Raw genomic sequence first — 18539 nt, 5'->3', positions numbered from 1 at the left:
AGAGCACGTCTGGATGACGTATTTCTGCTTTTACATCAGTCCCAGTTGAGAGCAGGTACTGTGATTGGTTTCCTTCTGTAAGGAACACAGCATGTGACCAGTTGTATTTTAGAAAAGAAAAAACACCAACAGCTGACTTCAAAGATGTGGTCAGTCGAAAAGTAACAACAACCTTCCTAGAAATGTAGTGGAGTCAAAAGTACAATATTTGTCTTTGAAATGTAGTGGAGTGAAAGTCGAAAGTTTCCAAAAAAAACAAATACTCAAGTAAAGTACAGATACTCAAAAAATGTACTTAAGTACAGTACTCAAGTAAATGTACTTTGTTACTGTCCACCACTGATGATATTGTGATACATGCAGAGATTTGTGACAGTGGTTAAATTTGTGTTGTGTTTAAACCCTCCACCACTATATAGGAATGTAGTTGTCTGTCTTCACTGTTCAGTTTGCATAAAAAGTTAACTATTTTGACTACAACTACATATGCAAAAGAACAACATAAGAGAAATATGTTAGAAAGATATTAGATGTGTATTAAAAGTATTTTCACCACATCAACACAGAATACCCACATCACCATTAATGGCTAATGTGTAGGTGATGTATGCTTGAGTGGCAGGAGGAGGATTTATGTATATTTATTAAGAGTTATAGGTTGTTAGATTAAACTGTAATCTATGAAATATCATACTTTTATTTATTTGAGAGTCACCGCTATAGATCATCCTTACATGCACTTACACTTTTAAGTGGAATTTGGCCTTTTAAAACTGTAGACAGCGAAAAAATTATTTCCACTGTAAAAATGTTATCCCCCAGGAATTATGGGTGTGCCTGAGATTTTGATTGATTAGCAGGATTGTAAAGCAAGATCAATGAACGGGTATGTCTGTCCAATTCTGTCATCCAAGATCAACTGTGAATTATGCAGCCCTTCTTCCATCCAGTCAGTAACAAGTAAACAACCATAGCAACGCAGGCGGCACCGTAGTGTCAGTTCTGTTGTATTGTTGACAAATGAGGGTCATTTAACATGTTTTGCATTGAGCATGTAAATGGATAAAGGGATAGATAGATTGTCAGGGACATTAAAATACCTCCAGAAATTTTAGGAACACACTGTTTTTTCCTCTCCTCCCTCACGTAACGAAATATACAGTACATAGAACTGAATCTTGACCCCAAGAATCAATATTGGATTATACTGTCAAGTGCCTGGCAACGCTCACCACTAATTAACACTAAATTCTCTGCTCCTTCCAGACCCCACCAATGCTGAGCCAGGCATCTTGGATGGCTTTGACCACCGAGAGGTGATGATTAATCATCGGGTGGAGCTGCCCTGTAAGGCCTCAGGCTACCCGACGCCCAAATACCGTTGGCTGAAGGACAACAGCCCTTTGGAGCCTGACAGCCGCTTTCGCCAGACCATCACAGGGCTGCTTATAGAGAGTGCACAGCCCAGCGATGCCGGGACGTACGTTTGTGAAGTGTGGAACAGTTATGGCAACGCTGAGGTCATGGGGCATCTGTATGTCAAACGTAAGTCTTATTAAAAGGACGGGATAATACGGAGGGTATTATCTGTAAACTGGTCATTCACAGAATGCAGGAGTTGCTATAATTAGTTCTAACTAGTGTTGAAATAATCTAAACTAATTGAGAATAGCTTGATTATCATTTAATCAAAGTCATTTATCAAGCAGAAATTATGGAAATAATCATTAGTTGCAGCCCTACTTTTTTTGTCCAACCAAATGTCAGAAGGAAAGATATTATATTCTTCTTCACAGAAAACAGCCATTATAAAATTTTTGAACCAGTGAATTGTTGACATTTTTTGTGAAAAGATAGTTCAGTGGTTAATTGAGTATAACTGGAAATAGAGTTATAAAATCAAATGAAATGAAAGTTAATTTTCTGGTAATGGACGACTCAGTTAAACAACTAATTAACCCTTCCTAAGTCCCACCTTGTTTTTTTTCTTCTTTTTTTACTCTGTGCTTCAATAACAGTGGAGAAAACTTGGTCAAATTTCTCCATTGCTGTTCCCTGTACTTATGTGCTTGGCCTGTCTATGCTGAAAAGAAAAAAATTGAAGATGGTTATGAACAATGCTATAAATATGCAAAATGGACATATACTACATATAGTCCCATCTTGAGTTACCCAATGTCAGCAAAACACTAAGTACCTCACTAATGATTGTGTAGATTAGCTAGCTAGCATTTTGATACATAGCAAACCACTAGCAAAACACTTGCTAACTAGCCAGTAATAGTAGCTTCTGTAGCCATGCTGCTCCAATCCCACCTGGACTTTCGCCACTATCTTCCCTACTCTACATTCCCGTCAGCCTCACTGTCATTAAAGCAAACAAATCTGTGAATACTCCTTTAAAAAGACACAATTTCTCTTTATTTTTTTGTGTACTTAGAGCCCTTGAAGGCAGTGGTCAGCCCTCGGAAGGTGAAAGGCAGTGTGGGTAGCAAGGTGTCTCTGTCTTGTAGCGTGAGTGGCTCAGATGAATATGAGCTGTCATGGTACCGCAACGGAGAGATCATCTACCCTGGCAACAATGTTCGTTTCACTGGACTCAACCGGGAGAACCTCATCATGGAGGGAATGTCGAAGAGTGACGGCGGAGCCTACCAGTGCTTTGCCAGGAAGGGCAAGATGTCCGCACAGGACTTTGTGCAAGTCATCCTCGAAGGTAAGGTGTGTGCGTGTGATTTGTAGGGTGGAGCAGGCACACAAATGCTGACTGAGAACCACAGTGTAGCAGCTGTCTTATGCATAATCAGTGAGTTAGCAGAAACAGATTCAGGCCTTGGAGATCAATACAGGGTTTATGTGTTAATGGCATCCCGCTGTGACTCTCTGCTATAGACCGCCATTAGTATGATCATCCCAGACTTCACAAACATACAAAAAATACACATGCACACACACACACACAAACACACACGCTTGAATTCAATAGCTTACCTTGGCAGCGTTGCTCAGGCAACTGTCTCCTGTGGCCGGGGAGCTGTAAAAAGAAGATATTGATAATCTATAATCATGTGGAACAGATCTAGATTATCAGAAAGCAGCAGCAGGCAGACATAGATGTTTCAAAAGCCAACCGCTCTCTGTGTCTGGAGGAAAGCTCCTGGATCACTGTTCAGAATGGAAGGCACAGTCGATGAAAATTCAGGATTTTTCCTTTTCTTTTGCTGCCTTATCATTATCTCACACAAAAACTGGGTTTTATGACCAAGATTTACCTGTGACAGCAACTAACATCTTCTCTGAAATACTGAAATAATAAACCACTTTCTCACCAGGAGCTTTGTGATCTGACTGTTCTAGTTATTTGAAGTGGGATTGTATGACGCACTTATCCATGGTCACTGTATTAGATGGTGCTGATTCTGTCTGCAGTGCATTGCTTAGCTTCCTACACCAGTGCTCCTTCTGCTTCTCCAAACCGGCGGTGTCCTGACTGCCATCTACTGTAGGTAATACACTGACGATGGATAAGTACCTCATACAACCCCACGTCAAATGAACCGAACTCCCTATCCCTGTACACTGTACATCCATAGCGAGTTATTGCAACAGAATGCAGTAACGTTTAGGTGTGGGTCTTTTATTATTATGATCAAGATTAATAAAAAAAAAAAAACACATGAAACTGCTTTATAAACATGTTTGATTATCTTGTTAGAATTTGTCATATAGGCTTGTCATATCATTACCTTTCACCTCACATGACAAACTCATTGTACCCACATTTTATTTACAGACAGATAAAAGCATCAAACTAACAAATGTAAAGGTAACTACGTAAACAATTTGAAAGAAGGAAACCAGAACAAAGAACAGTTCTTCAAGAACAAAACAAATTCTTGCTTGGGCAAAATAGAACAAGCCACTGGGTTTGTATTGTAAAAATTAAGTCATTCTTTGTTTACTCGATTGACTTATTTTATCAGCTCTAATAATAGATGGGAAATCCTCAGCATTCATTGTTGCTGTCGTTTTCAGCCTGGGAATTGTTTTAGGTCCAGCTTTTCTCTGTATGCTCGCCCACCCAAGCAACAATTAGTCAATCTGTTCACACATCTCTAACTGCCAAAGTTGGATGAACGAAACAGGCTTTCACAGTCTTCTTGATAACAAAGTCAGGCTCAGCTTCAGTTTTGGTCATCTATTTAGTCATCACAGTATTTAGTCAGTATTTAGTCATCTATTCATACATAAAAATGCTGAAGGCAGTTGGAGACAAAGCCCTGGTCAGTCAATGGTCAGCCAGGTGTACTGCACAGGTCATTATTGTGAAAAAAAAAACCCAGACAGCTTGAAGCAGGATCATCTTGACACTAATCACACAGTTACTTACCAAAAAAAAAATCAATATTATGACACAAAATATTGATTTATAAGGATTTCATTGATTTAAAAATCATTTTATTGCTACTCCAGAACCTGATGATCAGAACTGTGTCCATAGCAACAATCTTTTATACATAGCAACAGTCTGCTATGTAAGGGATAATGTAGAGTGAGCGGGTCACTATAGAGAAATAAACCCAGCCAGGGTGATGCATCACCAGCTCGCTCCACATTATCCTGCTTATTACATGGCTTATTACTTACTAAAGAAGTCAAAGGTTTGAAATAACTGTTGAATTAAATATGATTTTATTGATTTAGAAAGACTTCATTGCTTCTGCTTGAAACAATCGTCTGTTTGTTTCTACAGTTGGAACATGCATGTCCATAGCAGTAACTCCGTAGTGAAGATGAGCTTACTTAGCATTATAGTTCACATTAAACTGAACATTTCACAGTCATGGCCCATACCGTTTTCCATCTAGTATTTACTTCATGTCTGTCTTCTTCAATTTTGTCAGTTTCCTTGTAGTCCAGCTCCTTGTGTCTTTTCACCTCTCTTTCTTTCTCTGCGCTGTTTTCCTCTCCTCTTCTTTTCTTTACTGGGGACCCGTCAGTCATTAACCATGAATCCAAAGTTTCGTTCTCTCCAAATATATTTAAATTGATATTGGAAAAATATTCCTTTTTTTCTTCTGATGGAGCAACAGAAAAGTAATGGTATCTTGCTGCAGGGTGTGGATGTCTTTCTGCAGATTGATATGACAGGACGTGATCCGCCCGAGTTGATCAGAATGGCGTCCATAGCAATGGTCTGCTATATAGAAATAACAGACTTTAGAATATTATAAACAACCAATTAGAATTGAGTAGTTAACAAAGACATGTAATTTATTTATTTATTTATTATTTTATTTATTTTATCATCTTGCTGACCAAAACATGCCAGTATCATAAATTTTTGTTTGCCACAGAGCTTATTTTCTGCACTAATCCAAATCCAATATAAAAACCATATGTCATCTGTTCCACTTACATTAAACTTACTGGAAATGAATGATTTTTCTAAAAATTAATGCTAATGACACTCAGCATCTCTTATACTCACCACCGCATTCCTCTCCCTTATCCTGCCCCCCCCACCCCTCCCCGTCCTTCACCACAGACGGCACTCCAAAGATCCTGTCCTCCTTCAGCGAGAAGGTGGTGAACCCCAATGAGCCTGTCTTCCTGGTCTGCAACGTCAAGGGCACGCCCCCTCCCAGGTGCAGCTGGTCACTTGACGACGATCCCGTTATCAAAGACAGCCACCACCACCTGGGCCACTACGAGACCCACGAGGGCCACGTGGTCAGCCAGCTGAATGTCACACACACTCAGGTGCAGGACGGCGGGCTGTACCGGTGCACATGCAGCAACTCGGCCGGGGTCGTGTACCACCAGGCTCGAATAAACGTAAGAGGTGCTTGTCAAATCAGCTCCTCCAAGAACAACAATACACATACCTGTCTGTCTCTCTGTGTGTCTGTCTCTGTCTCTGTCTAGCTGGCTGTTTGGCATTTGCAGAACATGAGCGCTGAATGTTGTTTGGATCTGAAAATTAGCTTTTTTTTAAATGAATTTTCTTTTTTCTTTGCTATTATGTGTGCTCTTATGATGATTTGTTTTGGGTTTTTCCTCTTTCTTTGCTCATTTTTTAGTTCTAATATTAAATCTTTAATCACATTTACATTTTCTTTTAGGCTGTTCTCCACTGATTGATTTTTCAGTTCATTTTTACGTTATTTCCTTTTTCTCGGCTCCTTGTATAATTTTTAATATTGTAGTCTCGTCTTTTTCTCTCCAAATTATTACTGTGCTTTTCCTACATGCCTGTATTTTTAGGTCAAATGAATTATCCTGGTTTGCTGCACATAAGCGTATCTGGATATTGGGTTCCAAAATGGGCTGGTTTGTAAATAGCCAGAAGAAAAATGTATTTCTTCTGTTTGCATGAATAAATTTATCTGTGGATTGCTTGTGTGTGTGCGCGCGTGTGTGTGTGTGTGTTCATGTGTGTCTGTGTCTGCGTGTATTTACTCAAGCAGCCAATTCAACTCTTCATGATCAGATGTTAAAGCGATTACTCTGTTTCCATTTTATGAGACACAGAATGTATTACTGTTATGTGGGTGAGCAGCACGAGCAGAGTTATAAGTATCAGTAGAACAGTGTTATTTAAATGATCTGTTTTCCTTCAGATGGTTAGCGCACTTTAATCTGCTTGTCATTTCAGTGCCTCCCACTTAGAGTTAAGCATGAGATCCTGTGGTAAAACAAACAGGAAAATCTTTAAACAGCTCATTTGCAAGTATTTTGGTGGCAGGTAAAATCTGTGAAGCTGTTAAGAGAAACCTTTACTTAATGTATTTGCAAAATCTGAGTCTGAGATATAGTTTTATTAAGAAAAACACCAAAAAGAAAGCAAAGTTCACTAATCCGGAGATTTAATGTCAACACCACTATCCACTGAATGTCTTTACAGAGGGCTCTTTCTCCTTCTCTGTCCCTTTTTAGGCCGCGCCAGCATTCGTCCCATGAAAAACATCACAGCGATCGCTGGACGGGATGCTTTCGTTCACTGCCGTGTGATTGGCTACCCTTACTACTCCATAAAGTGGTACAAAAACTCGGCACTGCTGCCATTCAACCACCGACAGCGAGCTTTCGAGAACAACGGCACACTGAAGCTCACCAATGTGCAGCAGGTGGATGCCGGCGAGTATAACTGCAAGGTGATGGTGCAACCCAACAAGATGGACTCCCAGAGTGTCCATGTTCGTGTGAGAGGTAAGTTCCATTCGGTTAAACAGACTAAGTTTAGTTGATCTAATATGCTGCACAACACTGAAATGTTTTTGTTTTATTCAAATTGCATCGCACAACTATTTGAAACCTGGCAGGAAATGTTGTCAACATATCATACAGCTGTACAAGACATTTATTTTGATATAATATTTTATATTGATAATCTGCTGCAACAGATAAACACATAGATATGCAGCGGTATCCTGATTCATTAATCAACAGAGCACTGTAAAACAAACAAAAAAGAAGCTGATTAAATTCACCTGGTGGTCAAACAAGTCACCACAAGGTTCCGATCCTGGTTGTTAAAAGTGGAGTAAATAATTCTAATAACACTGAAATTGATAGTTTAAATTTGAAACATAAGGCTCATTCTGAGGCACTTATTTTCTTTGTCTAAATGTGCATATAAACATTGCCACACTGGAAAACCCATCACTAGACAGATAAATAAAAGACACACTCACACAGAAAGGCAGACAGCTATATCATATAGCATAGATCTCACTGGACGTCTAAATTAATCTGGCAGATATTTCTCAGTGTATCACGGCATCTAATGAAGACTCTATCAGCTAAGTGACTGATCTCCAATGACATCTTATAACTGTAATTGACAATACTAAAAAGGGCTTCCCCATTATGCCCCATTTCCTTCCCTCTGTACAGTATGCAAGGTTATTGTCACTGTATTACACTTTCCAACGGAGCGAGGGAAACAGAGACGGGGAGAGGGGAGTGGGGGGGGGGGGACTTAAGAGAGAGCGATGATATAAAGCAACACTTCCCAGTGGTGCTATAGTGAGCGAGTGCATTTGTTAATTTACTCTGCTCATGCTTAAAATGCGGAAGTGTCTTTGGGGATCCCTGGAGTCCATTATCTCCACTTTGTTGTGAATTAAATAAGGTGCTAAAGTGCTGCTTATTTCACTGTTATTTGAACTCACTGGACACGCAAACACAGATGACTTGTGTGATGGCTGGAGATTTCCCAGAGAGTAGAAACACTGGCAATTTCAATAGATCTTATTGTATAACTGCGTCGTTATATTAAGCTGCCAGATTGACTCTGAACACTTGTTTTTTTTCTGAATATGAGCTGTTCTGTTAATCGGGGCTTTAGATTGGTGGATAAAACCGTAGATTGATTTACACTCTTAGAAAAAAAGGTGCTAACTAGAACCATATAGTGTGCTTTGGTTTGTCTCCATAGGAGAACCCTTTTTGGTTCCTGGTAGAACCTTCTGTAAAGGGTCCACCTGGAACCCTTTCAGAGGGTCCTACTTAGAACCCCCACATAAAAGGTTACACCTAGAACCATCTGTGAAAGATTCTAGACAGAACCCTCTCTGAGGAATTCTGCAGAGAACCCTTCTATAATGTAATGCTTCCACCCAGAAGCTTTACATTTTCTAAGACTGCTTAGAAGAACAAGGTTCTACCAAGGTTTTTATCTAGGACCCACCCAGGGAGTTCTACCAAGAGCCCTTTTATATTACAGGAACCCACCCAAGTAGGAACCATTTTATATTCTAAGGGTTTCGTCCAAAACTTACCAAGAGGGTTCTACCGAGGGCCCTTTTATAGTCCAAGGGTTTCTCTTATAACCCTTTTGTCGTCTGAGGGTTCTACAAAGAACCTTTATTCTACAGATGAGGCAAAATATTATTGAATTGTATATTGTGGTCCTCCATCATTTTAAGAATCTGTGTTACAGTTGCCGAAGTTTAAATTCAATCAATCAAGTTTCAATGGGTAAAAACTTTATTTAAAAATCTTGGAACAATTATGGTTTGATGCTTTCAAAAGTCCCTTTTCCACAAAAGGTTCTTTGGTAGAAAAGGGTTCTTAGTGGAACCCTTCATCTTTCAAGATGAAGAACCTTCAGGAAGAACCTTTTTGTAAACCTTATTTCTACAAGTGTAGTAGCCAGGCTGGAAGATAGGTGAGTATGTAGGTTAGTAGATCAATAGATGATTATTGATAAACAGAGGAAGTTCCAGACCACTTGGCTTTCTTCTTCCATCATCCTGAATGAGTCATCTAAAAGTTATTATTTTTGTTCTGTTTTTTTGGGGTGCTCTTGTAGCTTCTTTTGCTGAAAGGACAAAATGTTCCAGTCTTAGAATGATGAGGAATTATTGCAGAATGTTTTGCTATTCAGGTCTTTATGTTCCTTCAGTGACCTCTTTAAAGGAAGATAGTTGTAGCTGTAGCATTACTTTAAGAAAAGGACACAGTACCTGCCACAGAGTCCAGGGAATTACTTTGAAACTTTGAAATGCACAATTTGATTTTCGTGTCTCTTTCCCCCTCTGCCTGCAGTCCCTCCCTACATTCAGCCCTTTGAGTTCCAGCGTTTCACCATCGGCCAACGTGTCTTCATACCTTGCGTCGTCATGTCAGGCGACCGTCCTCTGGACATCACCTGGCAGAAAGACGGACGCCCAATCCCCGCCAGCCTCGGTGTGACTGTGGACAACATCGACTTCACTAGCTCACTGCGCATCTCCAACCTGACGCCCGACCACAACGGCAACTACACCTGCATCGCCCGCAATGAGGCTGCTGCGGTGGAGCACCAGAGTCAGCTCATCGTGAGAGGTGAGGAAGCACACAGGAACAGATTATATATCTGATGGCACCTAGTGGACTACTATAATCTCTAGCATGTGCAAGTTTTCATTTTAAGAAATCCCTGCAGCACCAAACTTCACTTATTAGTTCCTGCTGTCTGGCTGAAGATAAAATTGACTGGTGAAGTGTTTGACTGGTGTGAAAACCTGCATTCACAGGCTGCGGTATAATAAAGACACCAAAAACATATCATGTATCAACATCAAGTGTTACCTGTGTTTATGTGTGTGCAGTGCCTCCACAGTTTGTGGTTCAGCCTGAGGATCAAGATGGGATCTATGGGAAAACTGTGACTCTGAACTGCTCTGCTGAAGGCTACCCACCACCCACCATCGTATGGGAACACTCCAAAGGTACATTAAGCACAGCACGCATTACCTGAACCTGCCAGCTACAAGGGAAAACAAATCACAGTTTTGAATTCAAACTCACAGAATAACAAAGCTGAGTTTAGTCCCCTGAATCGCCAGGAATCTGTTAGAGAATTCAGCATCTGATACATGACTATGGCTTTGTATCTCTTCCTTTTACTTTACTTATCTCATACTTCACTAAACGATCTAATAAATTAGACTTAGTGAGTAATAATACAAAGTAAAGTTGAGATGAAGTGAAAAATGGCTTTTTAACCCTTTAAGACCACATCCCCGGTCATACTGTGACCTGAAAACATCAGTTTCTTTGTATTCATATATCTAAATCCAATCATGTTTTCTTCACATGTAGGCTTGAACCAACCAGTTTCAACCAGTAATATCATCATGTCTGCTGGTGATGCACCCAAATCCAAATATGTTATTTGGGAAAACATGCTTGTTATTAGTTGGGTAAAAATGATTTACAAACTGTAGCACAGTTTTTTACTTTCATCTAATTACTGTGAACTGCAGAGAGATGAACACAAATCAACTTTTTTTCAGTTTCTGAACTGAACTGAGTTATCATATATTGTAATGATAATTTTTCCAGCCACAGCCTACAGTTTTTTTGTGTATCTAGCTGGGCCACACTTTGGTCTCAGGTTGTGTTTCTAAAAAGCATCTGTGTATGCAGGCTCATATGGTCGTGTTTTTGCAGGTGAGTGGGTTCTATTTGCTTCAACCACAGACGGTGCATACGTGTGTGACTGCAAAGACATATCAACACACACACACACACACACACACTCATCTGCACTGCATATATGCGCTGGGGGCTTGCAGGATTTCCACCTGCATCATTAGAGATTCATCAGAGACAGACAAAAACAGTCAGACAGATACACAGACACAGAGACAGGATGTAAGCAGACAGACAGACATGCAGACAGACTGGGAGGCAGCAGGTGAGTTCAGCCACTTGAGCAGGGCAGATGAAGAGGGGCCCCAGGTGTTCGCTCCATCATCCATATAACGAGGGATGAAAGCTTCACCAACAGAAGGACAACAAGCAATGAGGAGCAGTGCGTGAGTGTGTGTGTTTGTGTGTGTGTGTGTGTGTGTGTGTGTGTGTGTGTGTGTGTGTGTGTGTGTGTGTGTGTCAGGCCCCATGATCAAAGAAATTAAAGAATCAGATCTGCTTTTCACCCTTTGATTGGATTTGTGTGTGCGGGCGTGCATGTGTGTATGTGAGACAAGCAGGCCTCATGCCTGATTACTACTGTGTGACCAGTCCTGATCAGAATGGAGAGATCAGGCTGCGTGTGTGTGTGTGTGTGTGCGCGCACACGCATGTGTGTGCATGTTTGTGTCAACTCAATTGTAGCATTAAAAACAAGCTTTACCTATCCAGAGGGAGGTTGGCCTGGCTGCAGGTTGGTTTTGTTGGTTTTTAAGACCTTTTCACATGTTCTGTTGTTCCGTGGCAGGATTTTCTCTTTAAAATGTCTAAAATCCAATTTCCTCTGGCCTGTAGTGCTATTTATCCATCTAGATCGTTTTGGTGTGAGTTGCTGAGTTTTTGAGATATTAGCCATATGTCTGTCCTCTCTCAAATATAATGTGACTAAATAGCACTTTGCTTCTGGTGCTCTGAGTCATGATTTCTGGAAAGAGACACTGTTGTTGAGCTTTTCAATTGTATTTTTTGGCACTTTGAGCACCAAAAGTCAAGTGCCATTTGAGAGAAGGCAGACAAGTGAGATCTGACATGAAAACAGCACATTTAGTGATTTGTTGAAGCTTGTGAAAATAATGAGTTTGATGTCTGAAGCACCTTGTTCAAGAAAACACTCATACTGGAAACGTTAAATATAAAGGCGTGACTTTTACATGGAAAGTCAGTAAAACATAAAGCTTAATGAAAAGCCACCAGAAAATGCCTGCTATCACCGGATTCACATCAGGAGCATCACCAAAGTCCGGCCCATGTGTGATCCACTCTGCACTAACAATATTCTGATTTTCTTCCATATCCTTTCTACTCTTTTGCTAGACTTGAAATAGGTATTCAATTGCGGTCATAATGGTTTTAACATTTCTTAAAAATTTGTTGAAACCTGCAGAAACCCTGCATGGGATATCAGTCAGCTCAAATGGGCAATGAAAATCTCTCCCCTCAGACAAAACCGTATCCAGGGCAGGTGGCTTGGGAAGCCATCGCCTAATTTGTTGTAAGCCAGAGTGCAGTTTATCCAGACAATGGCTGTCTGGCATGCTTTTACTGCAACAGAAGTAGCTAAGAGCCAGATGAGTGTCTCTGGGAGATATGGAACAGTAAGTAAAGGTCAACTGCTATTAGCATAACGACTAGCACCATTTGGATATGCAAAATCCATAATTCAAGGAAGAACACATCTCCCTCCCTCTCTCTCGGAGCCAGGGGAGCAGGAACAAAGTCACCACTTGACCCTGTGCTGGACACGGCCACTTGACTGCATTTTAATTAAAAAGCAAAAACTCACAGCTCACTAAATAGCCTAATCTCTACACGCTAACTTTAACACGAGCTAATGCAACGTCTGGCTCAGTTCACACATGTGTTTAATACTACATGAGCAAGGTGGAATACAGTGCTTTCATCACTATAGGAGCAGAGCGCTCTGAAGCCTTATAATTCAGTGTCAGTGACACACAGATTTAAGGCTGCCATTGCAGAATGAAATACTGTATTGTTTGACAATAGAACAAGAGTGATTATATCATCTTCTATTAAAAAAGATAGGTATTAATTACGACGCAGGCAGCAGGCCAGAATGTGTCAAAGATGCCAAGTCCAATTATTTCAGAGATGCTTCAGTGATGGATATCAAATGTCAGTCGTAGTGGACTATTGAGAAAAGATGTGCGCAAAGCATCACTCTACATCAGGGATACTCAGCTTGCTTTGCCAATGGACACCTTTGCAAAATGACAAGAGGGAGCCAGTAAATAAACAAACATCAATAATAAAATTGTTTATCATATAAAATGAATAAACATTAAAAGGCCCACAACTCTTAGCCGTTAACAATTGCTTGCGTGTTGCTTGTTGCTATAACTTTGGGGAAAACACAGGATACATCAGAGGATGAGAAAGGAAGCGGGCACATGTGACTGAATAACATTAACAAGCAATTTCACATTACTTCATCCATGAACATGACTTCTGCCAGAGTCGTGTCGGATAGATTTTCATCAGCTATGATGGTTTTTCAATAGTGAACAACCCCCATTATCTCACGCCACCTCACAACATCATCAAACTACATCTTTAGTCATTGTTTCAGTGTGAGTGGGACCCACAGCAGCAGAATGTACATATTGTACAGTTAACTAAATTAATTTGGTCAAATATTGACAGATAAATCAGATCTTTTACTGCATTTAATAATTGCAACTGCATTTTAGTGGTGAAAGAAGTTATGCAACATTAAACATAGCTGGAACCTCTTCCACCATGCAATCTCAGAAATTTTGGAATGATTTATAAACATAAAGCATAAACATTAACTGCTCACATCAGGGACTGAATTAATAACATGTTTAAGTATCTTTTAGTATCAAATAAACATTTGTGGGATTAGAATTATCCAAATTTCTGTGCAACTTTTGCTCGTCTTTCAGCTAATAGTTGTCTTCCCCTGCATAGCTCACCGTCAGACTGCACTTTGCTTCCATGTTTGCGCCTTTCTGATGCTCAGCCACTTCATTTTGATCGGCCAAAGCCAGATGGCACTACTAGGAGTTCAGCATTGTGAGCTGTGTGTTCACATGAGTGGCAGACACTTCTTACCCCTACCCCTATCTAAAGATCAAAACTACCTCCCCTTTGCCACCTTCAACTCACTGAAATGATGAGAGGCAACAAGTTAGTGTGTGGTGCTGTGAACAGGCCCGTCATACAAAACTGGCATGTCTGTCCCTCCTTCCTCAGAAAAACAGTGCAAATCAATTTATTTTCATTGTGAATTAGAAAACGCTTGGAAGGCCATCCTGTACCCTACTGGGGCCAGATTTGGCCCATGGGCCACAATTTGACTATCACTGCTTTATGTGTTCTGAAACCAGATAAATCCATGCTTTCAGGATTAGTCTGTCCTCTACTTAGATTACATCAAAATGTGTTTCTAGGCCATTTACTGTATGTCGTCCTTGCTGGATCTATTAAGTGAACAAACATGAACCCAAAGAATAAATCCAGAGAGTTCACACACACAGGAATAAACAGTCAGAAGAAATCCTTGTCTAGCTACAGTTAACATGTTTGAATCTCACTGGCCTGTCCCAGTGTTGAAGGCCAGCAGTGATGCAAAGCCTCTCTGCTCTCCTTCTGTTCTGCCTGTTGTTCCTCTGCACCAATCTGCTGTCTTGTTAAACATGAGCATTATGTCTGTTGTGATTGCATCACACCAGCAGCTCGGCCTGCTTCACTGTGCTCAGCAGCTGTTTGGCGGTTTAAGGATTTAGGCCTGGTGTTAAGAAACATGTTTACAATCCTCCCTAAATCTGACAGGCTTTGTCATCAAATCTGTAAACACAGACTCATGGTCAAATAAATGCACGCACACACACACTGACACACTAGAGGTCAGCGTACTGTTAAGTACTCTATTTGCATTATGCATCTTTTTCTACTGAAATGTACAGATCAATATATAGACGTGTATACATTTGTACATACTGTATAAATGATATATTTCTCTCTCTTTTCTTTGTCTTTTCTCCTGCTGTATATACCAGGTGCGGGCGTCCCCCAGTTTCAGCCCATCCCACTGAACAGTGGCTCTCGTGTTCAGCTGCTGAGCAATGGTTCGCTGCTGATCAAACATGTGCTGGAGGATGACAGCGGCTTCTACCTGTGTAAGGTCAGCAACGACGTGGGAGCTGATGTCAGCAAGTCCATGTACCTCACCGTCAAAAGTAAGAGCCTGCGTTTGATGCACGATCAATAAGAGCTGATGGGCAGTAATCACTGTGTATTTTAATGTCTGGGTTGGCGCAGCAACAAGCTGCTGTTAAAAAAGGATTCCCAGCTGTGGGATTTTACAGATAGCTTCTTTTAAAGTTGAATGACCGGGCATTAATTTTCTGAAACGTGAAAGGAAGGGAGATTCACATCAAGAGATTCAATCGACAAGCCGTGCAAATGATGAACAGAGTCTGAGACAGATTCTGGTCATAATCCATCTAAAGCAACACTTCACTGGTCAAAGTAGCTTGTGATGAGCTTCAGCTGGAAAAAAAACACCTAACAAGTCAAGCAACACATTAAAGGTATGATATGTAACATTTCCCAATTAAGGTAGCAAGTGCTGGGTCCTTAAAAAGTCTTAAAATATCTTAAATTCACATTTACGGTCTTAAAAGGTAATAAATAGTATTAAGTTCTGTTTTGGAACACTATAATGATGGTCTGAAATGGCCTAAAATTCACTCCATGTACAAGAGTTGAATTTGAATGCCTCTTTTATCCTCTTTTAGGTTTTTGCTAATAAACATATTTAGACAAATCTTCTTAAAATCAAGGATTAATTGTCATTTTGCTTTGCTTATAATTCTGAACTGACAAAGTATGTATTTACACAGAATAGTATGTCTATATTTCACATTTGATCTTAAGTTTTTAATGAAAAATTGGCCTTAAATTTAATTAACGCTACTACAAGGACCTTTCATATCTTGTAGATTAGGATGCCCCAGGGGACAAAAACGGTAGTTTTTCCACTGTAGTGACTACAAAAAATATAAGATAAAAAATACAGTTATCTGAATAAAAACATCCTCCTGCTTCTTTTTAAGTGACTTCCAAAATACTCAGTGTGACTTTGTCTGGAGAAATGTAAACACAGGCAGTGACAACCATTAAGAATAACTTGAAATAGTCTTTTCATGGATGGTCTCATTTGCTTATGTAGGTCATATGGAGGCATCAGTATTAAACTGAAACTAACTAACTAAACTGAAAGTCTTTGTAGTAGCCTTAAACACTGGCATTAAAAAGTCTTTAATATAACCTGCTGGTACATGTAGACACTCTGACTAAAGGCACAGGAGTTATTGAACATTTTTCTGTATGCAGACAGCATATCCTCCTGTTTATTCTGCTGAGTAAATGTAAGCATGTTTCTGTTTGTGTGTTCACTGCTCTCTTGAGTGGTTGGCATGTTTATGTCCCTGACTACAGGTCTCATGCCTCCAGTGAGCATTAGCATGTAGCTCCCCTGTAGCGCCAGGAGTGGCTTCTCATTTTCATGGCACTTAGATGCGAGTGAAGCTTATTTTCCCCATGTTAATGTTATCAAACTGGAGCACGAGGACCCCCGCTGACGGGCAGACCTTCCTCTGTCTCTGTCTCCTTCTCTCTATCTCTCATTTTATCTCTATCCTCACCATGCAGCCCAAAGCCTGATATACAGAACACAAATCTGAAAAACGTGACTACAGTTACAAGGAACACATTAAACTTTGCATTTGAAGTGAGTCTGATGAGATGGAAGTTGCAACTGACCCTGACCTGTGACCTTTCTGTAAAAAAGGGAAGCCAACTAAATAATATGTGCAGAACTCTCCTTCTAGATAAATCAGGACTTGTTATCATTAATATCAGCTGGCATGTCGTGGATATTCATGTGTCAGTGTAATGAAGCCTCGCAGTGAACGGGGTTGGGAGCTGCCACAGTGTGAAGCTGTCAGTGTTACAGCAGCAGGCTCACAGATGCACATGCTCTCTGTGTTTTCATAGGTCAGTTTGCTGACTGTAGCACCCAGTTGCTATGCAGCAAGTTGACCTATGGCTGTACCAACCTTTTTTCTTCCATTTTCTACCACGCAGAGAGCAAACACTGCGGCTGCAGCTACAGTAGACTCAACTCTCGGAAGCAGATGTAACTCCAAACACTAAGCATTGATTTTTAAGACTTTCTTTATTTTTTTTAACTAAAGAAAACTGCAAGCAAACAAGGTCTTGTGTCATGCAGGCTGTTTTAGCTTATATAACTGAAAAATACATATAATAAATGTTGTTAGTGATGTGCTTGTACTGTATTTAGTAGACTGCGGGTAAGAGAGAGAGAGGATATAGATCAGTAATCCAATCAGTGAGGTTATTGCACTGAACTACAGCACACATATTTTCTCTTTCTCTCCTCTCTGGCCTTTATTTTTTTATGTTTTTTGGTCCAGGAGGTGTTTTGATGCCTTTGCAATGAGTCCACTGAGAAAATAAAATATACAACAGTAAAGAGAGCATTTTGCTCCACACTCGTCATCCCCAAATCACTGAGATAGCTAGTGATGGATACTCTACCCACCTAACCTGAAAAGCTGTATTCAAGTAAAAGTACAGTTACTCCCATATTTTTAGGGTATAGGCCTACTGTAGTTGTGAAAGTAATATGGAAGATGACACATGAGGCTAACTGCTTTTAAAAGCATACCAATTTAAAATAATACTGGATCACTGAGCTTCAAGATAAGTTAACTTAAGTAACATCAAAGATTAATACCGCACATGGAAAATTAACATAGCTAAACTTTAATTTGCTGACGACATCTTCACCTAGAGTATGTGCAGTTTACCATAATGTGCTTGTGGAGGTTAGAAGAAGAGTTTTTAAAAGCAGAAATGTCAGTGTTTTGCAGGAGGCGCAGCAAGCACTTAATCATTTCTTGATCTTTGGTATAAAACATGCATCCACATGGGGTGTCCCGGTAGGTCACTTGGTAGAGCAGTCCTCAGCACAGGCCTTGTTTAATTCCAACCCACAGTTTTTTAAAAAAAAAAAAAGAACATGAAAAGCGCTAGTTCCTCAAAAAACTGCTTTTTACTAATGTGCATTATGTATAACTCATTACAATAGAGAAATCTAGGTGTGTGTTTGTTGTCTATGGTGTGGTGTTGAAGGGGGGCAGTAGTAACAATGCACATGTGTGATGCAGGAGTTTATGAGCCCAATAAAGTCTGGTGTTGTGGCCTACTTTCTGCTGTTGTGTGTACATACAGTTTACACACGTAAAAAAGATTAGATGAATTTTCAAGTGTATTTTCCTGCTCAATTGGCTTGACGCAAATCACACTGCTCCACCCCTCTGTGGTTGGATACGTTTGTGTTTGGAGAAGATGAGCAACAAAATACCTACAGTATATAGGACATACTAGAGACAGCAGTGGTTTATGTATATATACGCTTTTTTTATATATATGCTTTTGTTTGTGTGCATCTTGAGGGCGTGTGAGGAGTAAACTGAGATTGCAGGTATAGTTTCAGTTTCAGT

The 18539-nt window shown here is 40.1% G+C and overlaps 1 protein-coding gene across 2 annotated transcripts in view; it reads left to right on the top strand.

Annotated features, from left to right (window-relative positions):
• Nucleotides 1-18539, top strand: part of dscamb (Down syndrome cell adhesion molecule b) — a 159072-nt gene that overhangs the window by 103833 nt on the left and 36700 nt on the right. For both annotated transcript variants that reach the window (XM_084717299.1, XM_084717298.1), the window contains exons 5-11: nt 1267-1545; nt 2441-2716; nt 5549-5845; nt 6940-7212; nt 9556-9834; nt 10101-10220; nt 15006-15185. In XM_084717299.1, coding sequence (XP_084573425.1) covers nt 1267-1545; nt 2441-2716; nt 5549-5845; nt 6940-7212; nt 9556-9834; nt 10101-10220; nt 15006-15185 — 1704 coding nt within the window. The remainder of the gene's footprint in view (nt 1-1266; nt 1546-2440; nt 2717-5548; nt 5846-6939; nt 7213-9555; nt 9835-10100; nt 10221-15005; nt 15186-18539) is intronic.

This window comes from Lutjanus erythropterus, chromosome 4 (assembly GCF_056507025.1).
Source record: "Lutjanus erythropterus isolate fLutEry1 chromosome 4, fLutEry1.hap2, whole genome shotgun sequence".
NCBI lineage: Eukaryota > Metazoa > Chordata > Actinopteri > Lutjaniformes > Lutjanidae > Lutjanus > Lutjanus erythropterus.
The sequence above is the reverse complement of the archived record's forward strand: the minus strand, read 5'-3'. Positions and strand labels throughout refer to the sequence as shown.